The sequence below is a fragment of the Orbicella faveolata genome, unplaced genomic scaffold, assembly GCF_042242905.1.
Source record: "Orbicella faveolata isolate gen_17 unplaced genomic scaffold, um_ofav_v1 contig_12, whole genome shotgun sequence".
NCBI lineage: Eukaryota > Metazoa > Cnidaria > Anthozoa > Scleractinia > Merulinidae > Orbicella > Orbicella faveolata.
The window spans coordinates 590,001-610,149 of NW_028301539.1; the positions used below are offsets into that span (position 1 = coordinate 590,001).

The 20,149-nt window shown below is 39.8% G+C and overlaps 3 protein-coding genes across 3 annotated transcripts in view; all 3 read right to left on the reverse strand.

The window, feature by feature from the left end:
* The window catches only part of LOC149116026 (uncharacterized), a 23,598-nt gene extending 16,538 nt beyond the window's left edge, over nt 1-7,060 (reverse strand). The window contains exons 1-4 of the mRNA XM_089283770.1: nt 6,979-7,060; nt 6,568-6,875; nt 5,655-5,802; nt 5,024-5,187 (exon numbers count right to left, since the gene is read on the reverse strand). Of these exons, the coding sequence (XP_089139896.1) occupies nt 5,024-5,187; nt 5,655-5,802; nt 6,568-6,875; nt 6,979-7,060 (702 nt within the window). The remainder of the gene's footprint in view (nt 1-5,023; nt 5,188-5,654; nt 5,803-6,567; nt 6,876-6,978) is intronic.
* Nucleotides 7,061-7,849: 789 nt separating this feature from the next.
* On the reverse strand, nt 7,850-13,408 carry LOC110067440 (monocarboxylate transporter 4-like). The gene is made up of 4 exons (XM_020774767.2): nt 13,080-13,408; nt 11,133-11,704; nt 10,394-10,763; nt 7,850-9,164 (listed from the first exon to the last, which is right to left on the reverse strand). The coding sequence occupies exons 1-4, from the start codon at nt 13,225-13,227 to the stop codon at nt 8,947-8,949; spliced, it is 1,308 nt and encodes a 435-aa protein (XP_020630426.1). The 5' UTR covers nt 13,228-13,408; the 3' UTR covers nt 7,850-8,946.
* Nucleotides 13,409-15,107: 1,699 nt separating this feature from the next.
* LOC110067427 (monocarboxylate transporter 12-like) lies at nt 15,108-20,110 on the reverse strand. The gene is made up of 4 exons (XM_089283566.1): nt 19,556-20,110; nt 17,063-17,730; nt 16,414-16,783; nt 15,108-15,608 (listed from the first exon to the last, which is right to left on the reverse strand). The coding sequence occupies exons 1-4, from the start codon at nt 19,701-19,703 to the stop codon at nt 15,355-15,357; spliced, it is 1,440 nt and encodes a 479-aa protein (XP_089139692.1). The 5' UTR covers nt 19,704-20,110; the 3' UTR covers nt 15,108-15,354.
* Between the last annotated feature and the right edge of the window lie 39 nt (nt 20,111-20,149).

Here is a 20,149-nt window from a genome sequence, read left to right on the forward strand (position 1 = left end):
TAAATGTCATCAATATGCTGATGATACCACATTGTACACACAGTGCAAACCAGCAGATCTTCAATCAACTCTAACTGAACTTTCTGCAAGTATAGGCAAATTGGAAGCGTGGTCACGTGAAGCAAACTTAGTCATTAATCCTTCCAAGACTAAGCTGATGTTATTATCTACTCCGCAGTTATCAAAGGTCCATCATTTAAACACTGAAAAGTTCGACATCACAATCAACAGCATCCCCTTGGAACGAGTGACCACCACTAAATTATTGGGGTCTCACATCCATGAGCATCTGAACTGGGAAGGAAATGTCAGACAAGTAGCAGCGTCCTGCTATGCTACTCTAACAACCCTAAGGAAGTTAAAGAACATCCTGCCTTTCCATATCAAAAAGAATTTGGCACAGGCACTGGTTCTAAGCAAGCTATATTATAATGACATAGTATACCACTCACTCCCAGATTATTTAATGAAACGTCTCCAGAGAGTACAAAAGGCTACAGCTAGTTTTGTGCTTGGTAGATTTGTGTCATCCGAAGACATCCTTACGAAACTCAAATGGCTTCCCGTAAAGGAACAACGCGAATGGAACCTACTTAAGGCAACTCACAAAGCCCTTCACAACCCATATTGGCCAAGTTATCTGAAACTTAATGTATTTCAACACGAAAGATGCTTAAGATCTAGTAACAGCATTCAGTTAGAGAGATCTTTAATTAATAATACTCTACAGGACCAGACTGCAAGTTTATTTAACACGTTGCCCAGCAACGTGAGGTGCTGCCAAGACTATATTAAATTTTGTAAAGACACCAAAAACATTATTTTTAAGAGAGCTTTAGAACACCTGGCATAATTTTAATTATTTATTTATTCATTTATTTATTTTAGAATATCTTAAAACACAATTTTATCTCGTTTACATATATATATAAATTCTTACAATTCTTAGATATCTTTTTAATTGTAAATTTAGTTAGCATCGGGCAGGCGAAGAGCCACCCTGTGGATATACTGCCCGAAATGCCATTATTATTATTATTATTATTATTATTATTATTATTATTATTATTATTACTTGTTTATGTTTTAAAATGGCTGCGATAGGAAAGATGCGATTTTCGTCATTTTCAAGATGCGATTTTAGTATCATGGTAGGTGGATTGACAGTGTCTGGAAATCGCGCTCTTACGCTGGCGCTTTGAAAGAAAACCCCATCAACCTAACATTTTCTGAAAGTTTAATAGTCATAGAATACAATCATATCTTTGGAATTTTCTAAAGCGTTATTGTCGTTGAGATATTAAAAGAAATACCCAGAAACACTGCTTCGCTTAAATTGGTTCGCTTCCGTGAGTGAATTATCGGAAATGTTTTCTAACACATCACCCTCAAATAGGGTGTCGCCGATTTTCCAGATGTGGTCTGGCTTATTATTCTACATCCTCCTTAAGTTTGGCATTTTCAATGCGGACGTTTCCTTCTACTAAAGAGGCCATAACAGGGGGGCTGGCAACTACCTTTGATCTCGCCGCTTTTCTGGTTTCGATGATCGCCCCAGTAAAGAAATCTGTCAGTCATTTGAGAACCGTAACCAGCATGCGCATATTAACAGGTCACAACGGGAAAACCGCAACATTTTTCGCCGCCATTTCTGCCTTCGATTCGATAATTTTTGTTATTCGCTGTCAGCACTTTTTAGCAACAGCTCTGAGACAATTAGGACTACTCAGAATGAAGGGCCACCAGTGTGTCAGATTAGCTACAAGTTTCAGGCTGAAATTTTCCTGCTGAGCGTGATGAATTTCACATTCTTGGTTGCTGTGTCAGGAGGATAACGAAGCTGAAACTTTTATTTTACTGTGGAAATTTTAAAGTTCATTACCGCCCATCTTCACACCGACGAAGGAGAAGATTTCCTTTACATTTATTGTTCTCTAATTTCTATGGAATTGGGATATCGATGTCGATCTGTTTCATGTCTGCTATCATATATCCCCGGTATATCGCGGAGCCCCCGAATGTAAGTCTTTAAAGTATTTCTCAACTGTTCAGAGTTGTATATTTAAACTTGAGGTTCAATTAAATAAGTTTCTGTCTGAAGATTTCTCCGTCTTAACTTACTTTTGAAACACCGCATTTACTTCATGAATTTACCTCTAATGCGTTGAGTTTGAAGACTTTCTAAATGATTGAAATCATGAATCTTGAAGGCAGTTACAGATCATTCAACAACACTGAAAATAACTACTAGATTTGCATATTTCAATAATTCAGTGATAGTAAAGTTGTTGGAAACCTCCATTCCTTACTGTTCAGTACTAGTTTGAACTCTCAAATGTGAAAGCATTCCTGCTTCTGCATGAGAATGCCCAAAATGAAATTGCTGGGCACAGACTTACCGTGAACTTTTACGAGGTTGAGGTGTTTTATTAACAAGAATTTTACAATTTCTTGACCCGTGGACTACAAGAAAGCAGCTTCTACTTACATGCTTTGGCAAAATTTGTACTAATGGTAAGCATCACTTTTATTTGTGTGGTGCCGGGAAGAAAACTGTGTCATACCTATGGATATTAAAATAGGGCTGCCATACACTCATCTGCAAAGGGAGATATGAAATAGACCCAGAGAACGCAAATGAGCCATGTTACTGTGTGTGCTAGCTCGTAATGAGGTTGACAGAAAAAATGGTCATTCGTCCAAAAAATACCTTTTAAGCGGCACTTCACAAGGCAAACTAAAGTTGGCAAACTCGTGTTGGCAAACTCAAGTTGGTGTGTGTGAACGGCACAAAAACAGTCGGCAAACACGTTGGCAAACTGTTGGCGGCAAATAGAACTTGTCTCTATTCTCGCCAACTTTTTCGAGTTGGTAAACTAGTATCTGACGTTTGAACGATTGGCAAACATGTGTTGTTGACTGTCAACCAATCAAAACACGGGCTCTATTCACGTGATTTATCTGCGTGACACTTCACAAAATGGCGGACGCAATTCAAGATGAACATGAGGCCACTTTTGAATTTATCGAAGGGGTTCACTATTGTCCGGCTGTGTGGGATGTTTCATCTGAAGTCTACAAGATACCTAAAAACAAACAAAAGAAAATGGAGGAGCTAGTGGACAAACTGGGTTTCGTCCAAACCTTTCTATTTCTCCACCGCTTTCTGTTTCTTTTCTTCTCTTCTTCTGTTTCACTGTTCTACGTAAGTGCCACTGCACTAAGTCGGCCATGTTGCAAATTACCGTGTGTTGTGATTTGACACGAGTCTGACGTGTGAAGGTACGAGTTTGCCAACTTTTTGAAGTTTGCCAACACGAGTTTGCCAACTTAAGTTTGCCGTGTGAAGGCCGCTTTACTTGGACAAACCTGAGTCAACAGAATCAGTCTACAATGTTGAAATTGGCCAATGTTGATACTTGGCTCCAAGGCTTTGAAGAATAACAAGAAGATGTATCAAGCGCAAGGGATATTTGATTTATTCCTCTTATAAGGCAAAGAGATGGGTAAGGATTTTAATATATCAAATTTGGCTTTTTTCTATAATGACATGATAGTTAAGTAAGACAATAAGGAAGGTTCAAATAAATTCAGATGACTGCAGTCTTTAACAGTACTTGTTTCAAATGGCAATTCTTGGTGCAAAAGAGGAGCATGAACTGTTTGGAAACTGTTTCAGAGGCGGCAAAAAAATTAGAACCAGGGACTACAAAAAGGATAGCAACATGAGATAGTTAAGTCAAATTTCCTGCACAGTCTCCACCACAATTACTTGATGGGCCCATTAGTTAAGCAGTTAAGTCTAGAAGATCAAAACGAAAGTCTGAGGGTGATTATGAAGAAACAAAAACGTAAATTATTAGTTTCAAATATAGACCAAAGAGATGGTGATGATTCTAAATAATACCAAATGCTTTGTCTGTAACTGAAGCAGACCTCTTGTAGTAACAAGCTATTACGTGAGAAGCCAAATCCTTGATTGAACTGAAAAGCGCCTTACTTAATGTACCCACTATAAAACGTGCTATAATTGTGATTTAAGTGCACACAAAAGGGTCACGAAGCTGTTCAAAAAGGTAACCCTTACCATCATGGAGTCCAGAAATACAGAAATACTTCAGTTTATCCCGTTGATACTACACCACTACACGCAAAAAAAATATGCTGGAATGAAATATTACACTGTGATGACCACAATCTTGCTCACACGGAAGTAAACATCCACGTCCATCATCAGCACATCACTTCGTAGTGGAGTTCACGCGCACAGGTTTACAACGGATTATTTATCCCCGCTCCCTCAAAAGGTCAAGAATTTAGATGTAGGGCTTGAACTGGAACGTTACTTTAGATGTTTGAACGTGAAATACGCAAAATGTTTACAAAGCTTTACAAACGCTTTTTTTTGGCACTCGCCCCATTTTCCGCGCAGGCAAAACACCGAAAATCCCGTTCATCGGTCTTGCTTTGCTCCCAAACCCCTCGGAAACGCTTGCTACGCAGGCTACTCTATCGTAGAAGGATTGCCAACCGTACGTTCACGAGTTAAATTTATACAAAAGCAAACAATTTTCAAATACTTTAACTCGAGAATGTGTGGTTGGGAATCCTCTTCTGCGATAGAGGGCCAGACTTTCAACATCAAGAATTTGCGAACGGGACTCTGGGCGCGATGCTCTACGAGTTTGCCTATGAATTCTAAAGGTCTCTTAAGAGTCTCTTGGCCGAGACGAAACGCCGCGTCAGACTAGCCACGAACATTTCACAAGTATTTCACAATTGTTTGCTTTTGTATAAATTTTTCGCATTTTTCGTGATAATTCACCTACCATACCTTAATATCCCATTTACTCGGGTTTGGAGGAAAGGGTAGAAACCGCAAAGCAAAGATTAACACATTTTGAGAAATAAATTAAGCGGTTCAGTCTGACTTTTTTTAAATTGGATTTTAACAATATCACAGCCGGAGCAGACCATGGAAAATATCTAAAAATAAAATAAATGAGCAATCGCGATAAGATACCTGAGTGTAATTCGGCCGAAGGTTGAAAACATCTGTCTTGTGCATGTTTGGAGCCAGTCCTAGAGCTTTGACGGTAACACTGCTACCTTGCACTTTATCAACTTTGCCCTCCACGTACATCAAAATGTCCGGCATATGTAGCGTGAATACAGGTACCTTACCACCTGGAAAAACACGTGACTGATGTTAGAAATTTCCCAAGCCACGTGACTAATTCTCTAGTGACAGGGCTCAGCTTATGATTTCAACATCAGGTTAAGACCAGTTAGCATGTTTGAAGCAAATATGATGACAAAGTGCAATCCATAGGCTCAAATACTTATAAGGGGAATTACCTATACTGTGTCCATCCGGGTACTTACTCATGAAGCACTCATCCGGGCACTTAAATAGTTATGTGAAGCTGTGAAGCTTATCTGGAATTCTACGTATGCAAAGCTCGTCCGGGTACTTGTGTCTGTAAGGTTCAACCGGGTATTTACTAATGCTAAGCTAATCCGGGAACTTCCCTGTCTAAGACCTATTAAGGTACCCACTTTTGTAGAGCCTATCCGGGCACTTATGTATGTAAGGCTCATCCGGGCACTTAGGTATGTAAGCTTCGCCCGGTTTGTTTCATCCTAGTACTTACTTATATAACTCTCCCCATACAGTTCCACCTTCATGCAAGGCCAGTTCTTGAAAGACTCTGGAAATATCTTGACGTACTGTCCGACTTTTCTTTCCATAGCTTCGCTGTAGACAGTCTCTTTGGCGGATTTGCCACCATAAAACTCTGGCTACAAAAAGAAAACCAAGCGGAACATTGGCGTGGTATCTCCTTAAGATGGTGAATTGTGATAACAGAAGATATCCTTTCTTTCCTCTTTGCTTAAACATTTCAGTTGCTTTAACACAACTTGCTTTCAAACAGTTGAACATCTTCTAATGTTTGCTATTTTCTCTGCCATGGATTAGCAATAACGTTCACTAGCTGCTAGCCCATTTCAGGAGTTATTCGCCAATACAGTAAATCAACTGAAGTCAACACTATAGACTACAAGCCCTAAAGTGGAGTCAATTACAACTGTCAAGTGACCCGCAAGCAAATATTTATACCTTTACGGTGAAGGGAGTCTAGTGCACGTGTCAAATCTGTCAGTCAAGTCTTAAGAGGAAACTAAGACCTTAAAGAAGCTACGTAACGGTTTGCGCATCTTCAAACGTTTAGACTAAATTGTTCGCGTCTTCTTTTGCAATCGGTGTTAATCTTCTCCATCCTTAGCCATCCTTGTTCCTTTATGGTTTATCATTATCTCTTTGGTGTTTTGCTATCGTAGTAAACTGATATTTTCAGGTTTCTTTCGATTAAAGATAATTTTGCCGTGGCCAAAATAATTCAAATTACCGTGACTGAGCTTCCTAAATCCGCATTAAGAAAGTTGACTCTGAGACACTTGTGGATAATTATTTTTCTTAAGTCACTGGATAATTATTTTTCTTAAGTCACCGAGGTTCATCGTTTTTACTTATTATGAATATCTTGTTTCAGAATAAAACCACACCTTGAGGTAATTCCACGAGTCCCAGAAGTTCTTTTCAGGCGAGACTTGCACTCTATATGTTGTTACCCAGGCTGGTTTTCCCTTAAAGTCTGAACAGCCCTGAACTTCAACTCCACAAACAAGGTATAGATCGACCAGGTCGATTCGTAGATATGGGTACGGATCTTTTTCTGTGCTCCTAGGAGCCCAACCCGAATCCTTCAGCCTTCCTCTTGATGCGGGAAAGCGCAGGTCCTCGCTTGAGGCCTTAATCTTACTATCAGGGAGCGCATCACCATATCGAGCCATTCCAAGCGGCTGACCGCAGACTGGAAAGAAAAGTAGACAATGCGCTTTATAGCTTTACAAAAGAAATGCGTGAAATAAAAAGCGGAGAAAAGCTGAATGGTTACCAAGACGAACTGCACTTACATTGGGCTTTAGCTGGTAAGGTGATGAACATACAAAACAGAAACAGCGAAGTGACGATGGCATTTTCAATTCGAAACCTCATGATCCTTGATCAGCTGGTATTGTGTCTCTGTTTAATTTTGAGTGACGTCGTAAATGGAGCAAAGCGTTTAGTGCGCGCGCATTGTTAATTAAGCGCTTTAAAATATACGTATAATGTTGGCGCTGTTCAACAATTAGATTGTTCGCTCTCGATTTCTATCGCGCCCTCGTTTACTATGGCGCATAGAAATCGAGAGCGAATAATTTAATTGTTTAACTATAAATCTGGTATTTAAATCCTCTTCACAGACATTTCGAAAACGCAAGGAAGCAGCCGCGAGTTCGTTAACAACCTAATTCTGCTAGGCTACTGACTATCTCCAACAGAATAGATAGTGAGTGGTGTAGCCAATAAGAAACGGCATTCGTGTTAGAGCGCTGGTAGATCTTTACTAAATATCTTAATTACCATTTCTTGTGTACTACTTTTATGGAACGTAAATGCAGTCGCCGTTAAGATAACCAAAATAGCTCAACATGCAATTTCGTTCTCAGGGCCTACGCTTCTTTGAGTCAGCACCAAGAACTGTGACGACGATCTCTAGGGACGAGAATGTTCAAAAATGCATCGATTTTTCCTGCCAGAAAGCGCACGTACAGAGAGCGCAACCTGGTTTGTTGGCGTATATTTCAAGTGTTTCTATATTCCATTTACCTTATTGGTACTAATTTTCGTGTCGCTTTAATTTCGCGATTTTCGCGATTTAAAAAAAAAAAATCGCGAACTTAAAGCGACGCGAAAAAAAATTCCCGCGAACTTTAATGTCGCGAAATTTAAAACCCTCCTATATTTCTTGTTTTCTCAATTTAATGAAGAAAAACATGTCTACGTATTGTGTGTAATGTGTAAAAGCTCTATGGAATGCCTACAGATGATAAACAATAGTTTAACAGTCAAGTAAAGCAGCAGATAGAATCGGAGGCGACAGCACTGATATTAATGTGGATCTGCGACTAACAGTCCTAAAACTACTTAGCTTCAGGCAGTCTGACTCGTGGACCTTTACAGCCACCTGAGTAGTCCTGTTGGTGTACGACAAATCGCGAAAGGATGGAAGAAAGCCGGGATCTCTGCCTTCTTAGATGGACTAACGGATCTCCCTCCAGAAGACCCGTTCACTGACCTTGAACTCACCCTAGAAATTGATTAGAGGCCCAAGAACTTTATGCCAATGGTATACATAACTCTAGGCTAATTCACGGCTACAATGTAAATATGTATTGTACAATTGCAAAGAACGTTAAGCTTAAGCATAATGTCTCTATGCCTATGGTACACCATGCGGTTTCTATACCTTGGTTTTGTTATGAGCTGGTGATTTTCAGCAATAAGAAGTGTAAAATACTAATAAAATTCTCGAAATAACAAGTGTTTTTTTTTTTTTTTTTTTTCATTTTTGGCGAAAATTAATTCCCTAAGAAAATAATTTTGCACCCAAAAAATCGCGAAAATAAAGACCGCGAAATATGCCGACCATTTTTTCGCGAAATTAAGTGCCCGCGAAAATAAATACCAATAAGGTATTTATCAAACAAACTTAAACTGAATAAAATATTCTAAAAAGTTTAAAAAGTTACCATTAAACAAAGTAACTCCAATGGAAATCTAAAGAACAAGCGTACTTAACCTTCATTGGCTGTTGTTGTTGTTTTTTGTCAAAAATGGCCTTTGACCACAATGATTTAGATTAAAGTTTGAATCTTATATAAGTGAAAACCTGTAGTTTAACACTTACTAATTAAAGGAAAGTTTAAAATAAAGAAACATATGCATTGGCACAGTGAAGACTGTTCGAAGTCTGGAATAAAGTCTGAATGCAACTATAACCATGCCGGATTTATAAAATAAATGAGCTGTTCAATATGTTTGCAAGTGTGCCCCACAGATCACGTGGCCTTTTCTTCAATCATGTAAACAATAGATCTCCTCCAATCAGGTGCTTCGGCCAATTCTTCATTTGGACCAAGGGTAGCCCAGCGGTCGCGCACAGGCTCTCTTTTCTTCATACACAGCAACAGGAAAGGAATACATGCGCCAGCGATCACTACTGAGCCAGCCATGTAAAACGCGTGCGTGTAGGAACCCAAAGAGTCAGCCATAAGACCTGTGAGACAAAATGAGCCATTCAGTGTTCTTTGTGAACTAGAAGCATATATATTTTCACTCCTTTCTTCGATTTTCTACTTCATGAATGGTCCTGACTCTCTGTTATCTAATTGTTGTTGTTGCTGTTGCTGATTTTCAGAAGGTGTTCAAGATTTGTTCAAATTCGATATTCAAAGCCGAGGAAACCAAGTTTCACAAGGAAAGCGCAACAAACAGCGGTTACAAATATTACAAATAGACAACGCATGTTTCGCATGTTTTGACGTTTCGTTTTTAGCTTGTCACCAGTGCCTGGCTTTATTTTTGAATTTAAATTTATAACTTTTTGTTATAGTTATAACCGTCTCTTGTGAAGGTGTATGTTGTAACATACGAAACGTCAAGTTAATACAGTCCAGACCAGTTAAGTTTTTTAGACCATGCGTTGTCTATTTGTAATGTTTGTAACTGCTGTTTGTTTTCTTTTCCCTCTGAAATTGAAATGACCGAAGAACAAGAATATTTATGATGGAAGTTTCATCATATTATGTAATAAACTCTCTGAACATTAACCAGGTTTTGATGCCACGTCCACACTACGCCAGAGAAATTTGAAAACACAACTTTACTTCTACGGTTAGGCCTTCCGTCCACACTAATCCGTCACGGCGGAAATGGAACTTTTCGAAAATCGCTCTTCAAACCGGAGGAATTTGAAAACGCTGGCTTTGTGTTTAAGTGTGGGCAAAAAACATTTGAAAACGGAGCTTTTCGAAAACAACGAGGTCAAGATAAGCATTTTATTTCCCTACCCTAGTTTTCCTCAAACAGAAATCCAAAATGACCGATGATTGCTGCGTTTTTAAATTTCTCCGGCACGGCGTGGATGGGTTTTTATAGTGAAAATCCCGTTTTCAGATTTCTTCGTCTTAGAATGGGCGGCGCCTGAAACATTTCTCGCTTAAAAATATTCTATATTTAATTAATATTTTCATAAGTTCATTTTAATTTTTCGTTAATTGTCAAGCTCTTTATGCATTAGCTTCCGGCTCACACATGAGGGCAACCTCATCATGTGTATTGACCAATAAACTGATTGTATTGATTGTATTTTATTGCAAAGCGTCAAAGAAATTCAAGCCAAACGTAGCTAAAAAGCACGACTCTCAGGTAATAAGATCTATCAATACTGTAGATGCATCTATGAGACACATATATGCGGTGCATTTCATCTTTGACAGAACTCACCTGCTACTGGTGCACCGCTGGCCAAAAACAACGAGCTGATCTGCATCTCCCAACCAATAGCAACAGAGACTTTTTGAGGGCTAACGCATGTGATAAGGAGAACATTGAGTGTTGTGATAAACACACCGTCACAGAACCCGTATATCACAACAAAGACAATCATGTGAACATAAGATGCAGCTATGGTAACAGCCAAAATTGATGCTCCCGCCACTAGCTCAGCCATCTGATAGACGTAAAACGTGTTGACTTTCTTGAAGTCACACAATCGACCAGATGCCAGTCTCCCAAAGCAGGAAGCGAGTCCGTAATAGACGAAGAGCCTGGATGCCGCGTCAGCAGTAATATCGATATCTTCACAGTATCTCACCTGGGAATTAACACACAAATGCTGACCTTTTAATTAACCGTTTGAGGGTGCAATTGTAGAGAGTTTCCTTTTGACGGCTATATCATAAAGAAATTGCAAGGCTCGAAATGAAAATGATAGTAAGCAATGTACTATTACCTACATTAACACGTCATAGAGACGGTGGTTTGCAGATTACAATCAGTTTTTTAGAATGTAATATACTTGCGTTGATCTCTGTAACATCAATTAATTGCCAACCGTACGTCTTTAGAAAGGTATGCGGGTGAAATGTCAATTACGTTAAATTAAAATCTTTGTACTCATGCTTAAACTCAACGCTTACGTTTGCAACATACATGTGCTTTGTATATTTATATGTGTATTTACCAAATGGATTTGTGGTACATAATGTCCAAACATCATGACAGATGCTGATACGACAACAGCCACAAATTTTGGCTCCCTCCAAACTGAAACATCGATATGGCATCCTTTACTCTTCACTTCCACGGACGCATTTTCAGCACCTTCAATCTGTACGTTAGGACTGTAGGTGAGCCCCGACAGACATATAAAGAGAACCACGCCGGCCATTATTCGATAGGTGGTCTGCCAGCCAAGGGTGTCGATCATGGTCTGTAAAATAGGGCCCAGGATAAGGACCCCTCCTCCTTGCCCACATGTAACAATCCCAGTCGCCATTGATCGCCTCTTTTTGAAGTACTTGCTGATGATGTTGAGGCTTGCGGAGAACACACAACTAGTGCCCATGCCATACAGGACACTATAGGTCAGATACAGCATGAGAATGTTTTTCGCCAGGGAGGAGACGCCGAGGCTTAACGCGCACAAGAATCCCCCCAGTAGAGTAGTGACGCGGCAGCCAAACCTGTTGACGAGGAATCCTGAGGCGTGTCCAGAAAAAAAGATAAGCGCGATTGAAAGCGAACCTACCCAAGCTAAAAGAAAACACACAAATGTCACAATCAAAGTTAAAACAAATCAGATAGGCCGGGTAAACACAGGCCACCCGAGCTCACGATGCCAGGAGTTTTGTATATATATCTATAATCCATTAAATATTTTCGCTCGCGCACGACTGGTCTAAACGCGTCATGTGACCGAATATTCCCCAGCTAAAATTGGGAAATATCCGAGGATATTCCCCAATTTTCAAAACTACGCGTGTTGCGAAAAATATTTGAAGAACAATAGACACAATAGCCTCCATTTGACTTTGGACATGATCTGTTCCTCAAAGCTCACAGTTTTCCTCATGCTACGCTCTCAGAACAAAGCTCACAGTTTTCCTCGAGCTACGTTCTCGGAAAACTGTTCGCTTCTCGGAACAGATAATGTCCGCGGACAAATATCCGAGCATATTTTCGCGCCAAATGGAGACTATTGTTTTTATATAATTTTTTTTACTTTTGTGCGAACGTTCAGCGAAACGTGACATATACGTCATATATGTCGGCCGTATATGTCACGTTTCGCTAAACGTTCGCATAAAAGTAAAAAAATTACTCTTCGCATCGTGAACTTGGGCCACCTGTGGGTTAGCCTCCTCCGCCGCCGTTTTTTGGGATGTTTGTAATAGCCCTTTTCACGGTTAATTTTTCTCATTTCCATTACAATGTAATCCAATGTGGATGCGAGGCAATTTGGGACTAAAACTACCCTTAGCCCTTTTCACGGTTACCTTTGCCTATTTGCATTACAATAAAATCTAGCATGTATGTGAGGCAATTTCGGACTATTTTGTAGTTTTAGCCCCAAATTGTCTCGCATCCTCGTTGGATTACATTGCAATGCAAATGAGAAAAATTAACCGTGAAAAGGGCTATAGCCCGAAATTGCCTCACATACATGCTAGATTTTATTGTAATGCAAATGAGCAAGGTTAACCGTGAAAAGGGCTATTGGTAAAAATCCTTTCTTTCTTATAAGATTGCGTGACGAACTTGTGTGACGAACGTAAGGATGTAAGCGCAAAGGAAATTTACAGTTCAGAAGGGTAAGGATAAGGAAAGACAAATATTTAACTCACGGTAAATCAGATAAGTTCATAAAATAAACAACTCAAATAAAGAATAAAACCCAGCTGTTCCTTTGAAATATATCACTGAAGTTAAGTACTTCACCGGTATTTTTGTCAGTGTCGCGAATGGCAATTCAAAGATAAAATCAGCAAAGAAATAGAAGAGCGATTTACAAAGCATCTGATCTGAGATAAAAAAAAACACTTCGATAAGACCTTCGTGTGCCTTTTTTCTTCTTAACAACCCTGATATGATATGTTGACGACATTTACATGTTAAGCTCATCACTTACCTGTTTTCTCTCGGGATTCATTAAAATAATCCATGAATACTGGAAAGAAAACTCCAAAACTGAACACAAATCCCATAGCGGCCAGCCAAGAAAGGGTCGCCGAGAAACAAACGAGCCACGACCATTTGCCATCCTGTGCATGAGCCATGAGAATAACAAAAATACCGTACAAGTATTACGCTTTATAACCTTGCGGGTTAATAAATGTTTCCTTGGTTCCCAAGGCGGATGATCGGGCGCTCCGATGTGAACTTGAAAGTGGTACGACCCAATGCCGAAATAATATGAAGTGGTTTGCAACGCAGCGGCGACCCTGTGCTGCGCCGGTATGTTGCCGTCCGGAAATATCAGAGTTCCGGTTGTCAAAATAACATGATACAGACGACAGAGAAAGCGTGACTATAGGTCTGCAAAACGTACAAAAATGAATCAACCCTACAGCCACCGCGGACCGTCTGTTGTCGTTCTCAGCCATTAGGCACCTGCGTTCGTAAGATACCTCTGTACCCTAGGAACTTTTTTCAGAACTTTCAGATTAAAAAGCTGTGTTTGATGATGTACTGTAAACTTCCGAAAGTAACGACCTTAGACTCGATCACCAGCCGCTGTTCGGGAAAGGAGCAAGGGTCAGCAAGGGACGCAGAACTGACACGAGAGAGCGGCGGAAATCGAGCGCATACGACCCTCGTTACTTTCGGAATTAGCAGCCTTCAGGGGCTCGTTACTTTCGGGGAGCAAAAAACATTACATAAATTTGGTAGGACTGTGCTCTTTTTCGAAATAAAAGATGCAAATTCGTGAAAACAGTTCTTAATACAGGAGACATAAATCTTCGTTCCAATTTTAAAAATCTATGTTGCTACCTCATGGGTGAACTCGTCATGTCTATACCGAATTGTCATTGGTCAGCAGGAAAGCTAGTCAGATACTGTTAACTGTTTCTACTTCATGACGCACTGCTACGTTAGTCTGCTATAATATTAACTCAGTGCGACGGTCGAGTTTTCAATTCAAATTTGAAGCACTCCTTTTTATACCTTCCTGTTGAAAATGATGTTAATCTGAATCAAAGTTTGCTATAGTACGTTCCTGCTACTTGATGAAAATTCTACGGGTTTTGTTTCGACACGGTGCAACATTAACTGCTGAAGTACGAATTGACACTTCACAACGCTTCGTGGCAAAAGCAATAACCTTCCCTTATTGTAGATTGCCTTACATATAAATCAAGTTACTGGAACTTTCAACTGACTTTTAAAGGGAAAAATGTGTATACTACTGAGCCTGGGCATCACTTTTTTCTGGGAGGGGGTGGGGGTGGCTTGCTACTTTCGTGGATATTAACGGCCATAACTTTTTGACGTTACTTTCTGGGAGTAGCTATCTTTTGGGGGTCGTTAAGTTGCTTTCGGAAGGTTACGGTAACTCATCTATGTTCGGTCGAGGCCAAGCTCCAGTTAGGTCGCAACTTAACTCTGAATTCTCAAAAGCGATCAAAACCTCATTTATTCATTTACGTCCTATAATAATTTAATTTCTATTCTTTTGCCAGGTTTTTAGCAGTAAAACTAGTATAATTCAGAAAATGCGCAATGTTTGCACTACCTTCAGCGTACAGAAGGCCACACTGATTACGACTTTGTTTTCATGTTCTCAACTCTTTTTTCGCGCCATAAAATCCTCACTGGCTTCCCAAGTAAGCTTGTAAGCTGAATAGTTTTTGGCTAAGCATCTCTGAAGCAATGTTATGTTTTAGGGGTTGTTTTTAAGTATCTACCTTCACCGCACTAAAAGCCCGGGGGGGCACTCCCATATAAAAAGGACGGGGGTGCTCGTCATACCTTTAAGAGGTTAAAAAAGCGATTTTGGCACCTTAATCAACTTGTAAAAGGTATTCGAATCAATCTCTTTAACGCTATTAAAACCTATGACAGTGCCAGTCAATATGTTGTTTTAAAATTGATACCTCTGAGTGGTGAAAATATTTCAAGCCACGCCCACAAAATAGGATCTTGGTACCTATTAGGGTTTAATTTTTTTTTTTTTTTTCAAAATTTCCGACCAGCACGCCCATTCTTTTTATATGGGAGTCCCTCGCGTGGAATAAAATATCTTAATATAGGTTATTATATACACCGGTATGCTTGTTTCTGTATTTCGCTACGCGCATTTTAATGGATATTTGTTTGTACATCACAGCGTCTCGAATTCCACGCCCGGCTGCCTCTACTGCGCAGAACAGAAAACTCCAGTCCCTGTCAAGACATATGGTAAGTTACACAGAACTCGGGAAAACGATTGAACTCCACCGTGAATCAGTGTTAGTCTCTTCTCCTAGCCTCGGGTCCATAGTAACAGAAATATCGTCCATTGCTTCATTGAAATGCCAAAGATCTGGTAATGTCTCCCGAGACTCCTTCGTCCTAGCAATAAACAGCAATAGGAAAGGTATACACGCGCCTGCGATTACCACAGCACCAGACATGTAAAAGGCATGCGTGTACGAGCCCAAAGAATCAGCCATGAGACCTGTAAGACGAAAAAATATATCTTCATGTTGTTATAATCGTTATATCGTGATAGATTGTTTCTTTTTTCCTTGTCTAAAAACCAAATGAACAAAATTTACCTCGGGGTGAAATCACCCCGCCTCTACTTTTCTTAAAAAGACATTGACTTAAGGAGGGTAATCATTTATGGCGTTGCGCGCGCAAGTGTTATGTTTTGAATGCTGTTTTTGCATTCGTATTTATATCCAGTCCTCTCAAACTAATTACATGTAATAAGCAATGATTAAATAGTGTTTTACTCTCATCTCTGTTAAAATTATTGGTTTTAGTCTTGAATTAGAAATGCCCAAAAAAAAATTGTTTTTTCACTTTTTTTATGGCTTTAATCGCGATTTTCTTGAATTTCCTTTCGTGAAATCTTCCAAAATTTTCACAGCATGTCGCTTCCTGCGGAACACGAATTTTAAACACGAAAAAAGTAGGGTTTGTAGAGGCAGGTTTTTCGATTTTTGCAAATTTACGTCTTTTACCGCTGCGAAAAAACTGGTCTTACAGATTTCCCTGAAAAACGAGCTCCGACTAAAATAAAATATTTACTACCAATCTGCCAAGTTTTACGAAATTTCACCGAAGGAAACGCGAGAAAATTCACTGTCAGTTTTGCTTGTTGTGCTCATGTTGACGTAATAAAATATCGAAAAACACTGACGTTTTTCTTCGAGCGCGCGCAGGTTACTTGAGCTTTCGTCCTCAGCGCGCGTGCGATCTTAAAACTATAGGTAGCCACCTTAATGTTTTTAAAACTAACAACTCGGATAACGTACCTGCGATTGGTGAACCGCTGGCCAAAAACAATGAGGTCACTTGCAACTGCCACCCAAGAGCGACAGGAACTTTTAAGGGTCTCACACATGTTATAACAAGGACATTGAGTGTTGTAATAAACAGACCATCACAGAACCCGTATATCACAACAAAGACAATCAGGTGGACATACGATGTAGCCATGGTAACAGCCAAAATTGATGTTCCCACAACTAGCTCAGCCACCTGATAGACGTAAAACGTGTTGACTTTCTGGAAGTCGCACAATCGACCAGATATCAATCTCGCAACGCAAGAAGCAATTCCATAATAGACAAAGAGCCTGGATGCTGCGTCAGCAGTGATTCCGATATCTTCACAGTATCTCACCTACAAATAAACATGAAAAGTATGTATTACTTGTTGTCAAGCGAAACAGGAGATATCTGACTTGAAGACATGGGAAAAATCTAATGTGACTGATAGCAACTTTATCCTGAACTGTACTGGTCTGATTGTCGCAAGTTTGAGAAAATTTCCCCAGGAGACGTTCTATGATGACTGATAAACACTGAGCTTGCGTTTGTTCTGAGCCACGGGTGCAGGAAAATGTGCCTACGCGTATTCGTCCGTCGTAGGGTGCGAGAAAAAGTCCTAAAAACTATTTACCAAGTGAATCTGTGGCACAAAATGACCAAACATCACCACAGATGCTGATACGACCAAGACCACGAATTTGGGTTCCTTCCACACAGTTAAGAAAAAATGGTATCCTTTCTTCTCTTCCACACAAGTCCCCGTTTCCGCCCCTCCTTCTTGTCCAACTTGTTCATTTTGGACACCCTCGGTATTGCTGGTCTTCGCGTCTACTTCCACAACCGTATTACCAACAGCATTATCAGCATCTTCATTCTCTACATTAGGACTGTAGGTGAGTCCAGACAAACACAGGGATAGAACCACGCCGGCCATTATTTGATAGGTGGTCTGCCAGCCAAAGGCGTCAATCATGGTCTGCAAAAGAGGACCCAGGATAAGGACCCCTCCTCCTTGCCCGCATGTAACAATCCCAGTCGCCATTGACCGCCTCTTTTTGAAGTACTTGCTGATGATGTTGAGGCTTGCAGACAATACACAACTAGTGCCCAGGCCATACAGGACACTGTAGGTTAGATATAGCATAAGAATGTTCTTCGCTAGGGAGGAGAGGCCGAGGCTTAACGAACACAACAATCCTCCGAGTAGAGTGGTGACACGGCAACCGAACCTTTTAACGAGAGCTCCAGATACGAGACCAGAAAAATTCATGAGTGCCATGGCAAGCGAACCTACCCAAGCTAAGAAAATCAAACAAGCAAATACACAAATCAATTGTCACATTTAGACGTTCGGTATTTATTAGGTTATAGTTTAAATTAATAATCACGCAGAGTAGAATATTCATAATGTTAACCTAGTTTTTCTTATGTATCCTCCTTAAAAGTCATTTCCAGTGATTGCACCTCAATCATTGCCTGTCCAGTTTTTGTCTTTGTTTTTTTCGTCTTTGTGATTGTAAGCGAGCGAGCAACCCGACTGCTGATAAAAATGTGCAAAACGAAAGAGACCTCAAATGAAGTCTCCTACTTCATTCGGCACGCTATTTCACGGCGCATTTTACTTCGTGTATCCTGATAAAATTAGAAACTCTTTTTTGGTGTTTGAATCAAATTTAAGCTTCGTTCATTTCGGCACGCTACTTCAGGGCGTTTTTTTACTTCATTCTCGGCTATGAAAAGAACTGTTTTCAGGTGATTAGACGTCAATTAGTAATCGTATGAATGCGACTGCAATTCAGGGTTTACACTACGAGGATTTACACTAGCTTCTGAATGCAAATGAGTTCCCCCAAGAGGAGCTAAGACGGAGCAGATTGCTTGACGGCCGGTGCTTTCTGGCGGTATTACATAAGAAGTCAGAATTTATGTATTCTACTCTTCTCCCAGGCTCGGCCGCTGGGACGGCGCATCTGCAAGCTGAACGTTCGCCCATTCGATGTGTAAATTAGAGTTTATGAAACAATCGAAAACGAGCTGATCACTCTAGCGGGAAATTAGCCTTTGCAAATTTTGCAGTTAGTCGAGAAAAAGCCGCAATAAAACTAATCAGTTTCTCATTGATAAAATTTCGTTTGAGTGTTCCGACTCACATACAACGCCCAACACTATCGTTTATGAACCAATCAGATGTATACGGAAATTGGTGCGTGTCCACTGTAAATCCTTTGTGCCGAATAATACATTCCATGGTAAATATCTAATTCGGCATTTTCTGTGTAAATCCGTTGACATTTTCAGTGAAATTTGGACATCTGTCGTTCTGCGTGCTCAGGCTGTGATGGTTGAGCTAGATGTAAGAAAGCAAGAGAGGTTACTGCAACGCGTGAAAGTGAATAAAGTTGTTATTGTTGCTATTGTCGCATCATCGCGTGCACGTGTGCCGAACCGTGAAAAGAAAAAAAAAGCAAAAGGAAAATCTTTTCTTTTCAAAGATCTAACCGAACTAAAGTACTGTATCGTTAGTGTCACTGTTAGTGTCACAAGATACAATACGCCGACAAAAATTCCCCTCACCCCAACAAAAAAAATGAGAAATAAAATAACTAATCAAAAGACAAATGTACTTTGCGTGTGATTTACCGATTTAAGGTTCTTTACATTGTTTTCGATTATTTCAAACACCTTTGTCCCCTAGTCAGACCTGTAGCTAGAGGAAAGCATCAACAAATTGTGCGTAAACTATTAAACTAAGAATAAGTCAAAATGGTCATAATAAGCAATTGAATCAATCAAAGTCAACAAGTCAATATCATTGCCACATAATTGAATGCTTTCAAGTGTCAGTATATCATAATTGAGAGCTAACCTTAATCGGGCTAATTACGAGCATTATCCAAGCCAACCTGAGCACTATTCAGGCTAACTGCAGTGCTATTTAAGCTAACTGAAGTGCTATTAAGGCAAACCGTAGAGATATTGCTACCTGGACCGCTATTCAGGCTAACCGAAAAGTTGGATTTGAGCAGTCGTGACATTGACTCACTGACTCATTAATTTATTGACTCACGACTCATAGACTCGGCCGCCTCAAAACGAGGGACAACATTTTAAGCTTATAACTTACCCGTTTTCTCTCTCGATTCGTTAAAATAATCCATGAATACTGGAAAGAAAATTCCAAAGCTAAACACAAATCCCAAAGCGGCCAACCACGAAAGGGTCGCCGAGAAACAAACGAACCACGACCATTTGCCATCCTGTTTATGAGCCATGAGAATATAATTAAAACTGTAGAAACAGCGCTCTTTGGTTTTCCCTTTTTCCAAGTGATACAGTTACTGATCAACAAAATTTGACAATTCTACGATCGATCCAAGGCGAAATAAGCTAAAATGATTTACAATGTCTTAGCAACAGTGTGAATACTTTCCCAATCAACTTGATTAGGAAAAAACTCATTAGCATTTACTTTCAACATCATTTACATAATATATGCAATAACAGAGCTTGATTTGTTAAGATCAGAGATTTGATTTGGGATGCCAGCTCATATGACTTTGCACGAAAACATAAACCTTAACATCAAGGTCCCCGAGAAAACAATAATTAATAGAATAATAAATAGAATAAAAAAAAATTCATAATAAAAGAACTATGGAGATAGAGATCTTTATGAATTCCAATATTTCTTGGCGAACATGAGAAAATCAAAGAACAA

What these genes read in the sequence shown, in the direction of transcription:
- LOC110067440 (XM_020774767.2), bottom strand. Translation starts at nt 13,227, where the DNA reads ATGGCTCATGCACAGGATGGCAAATGGTCGTGGCTCGTTTGTTTCTCG. An exon ending in ATGTACCACAAATCCATTTG is followed by an intron (nt 10,764 to 11,132) that starts GTAAATACACAT and finishes GTTAATTCCCAG; the next exon opens with GTGAGATACTGTGAAGATAT. An exon ending in CAGCGGTGCACCAGTAGCAG is followed by an intron (nt 9,165 to 10,393) that starts GTGAGTTCTGTC and finishes TTTGTCTCACAG; the next exon opens with GTCTTATGGCTGACTCTTTG.
- LOC110067427 (XM_089283566.1), bottom strand. Translation starts at nt 19,703, where the DNA reads ATGGCTCATAAACAGGATGGCAAATGGTCGTGGTTCGTTTGTTTCTCG. An exon ending in TTGTGCCACAGATTCACTTG is followed by an intron (nt 16,784 to 17,062) that starts GTAAATAGTTTT and finishes GTTTATTTGTAG; the next exon opens with GTGAGATACTGTGAAGATAT. An exon ending in CAGCGGTTCACCAATCGCAG is followed by an intron (nt 15,609 to 16,413) that starts GTACGTTATCCG and finishes TTCGTCTTACAG; the next exon opens with GTCTCATGGCTGATTCTTTG.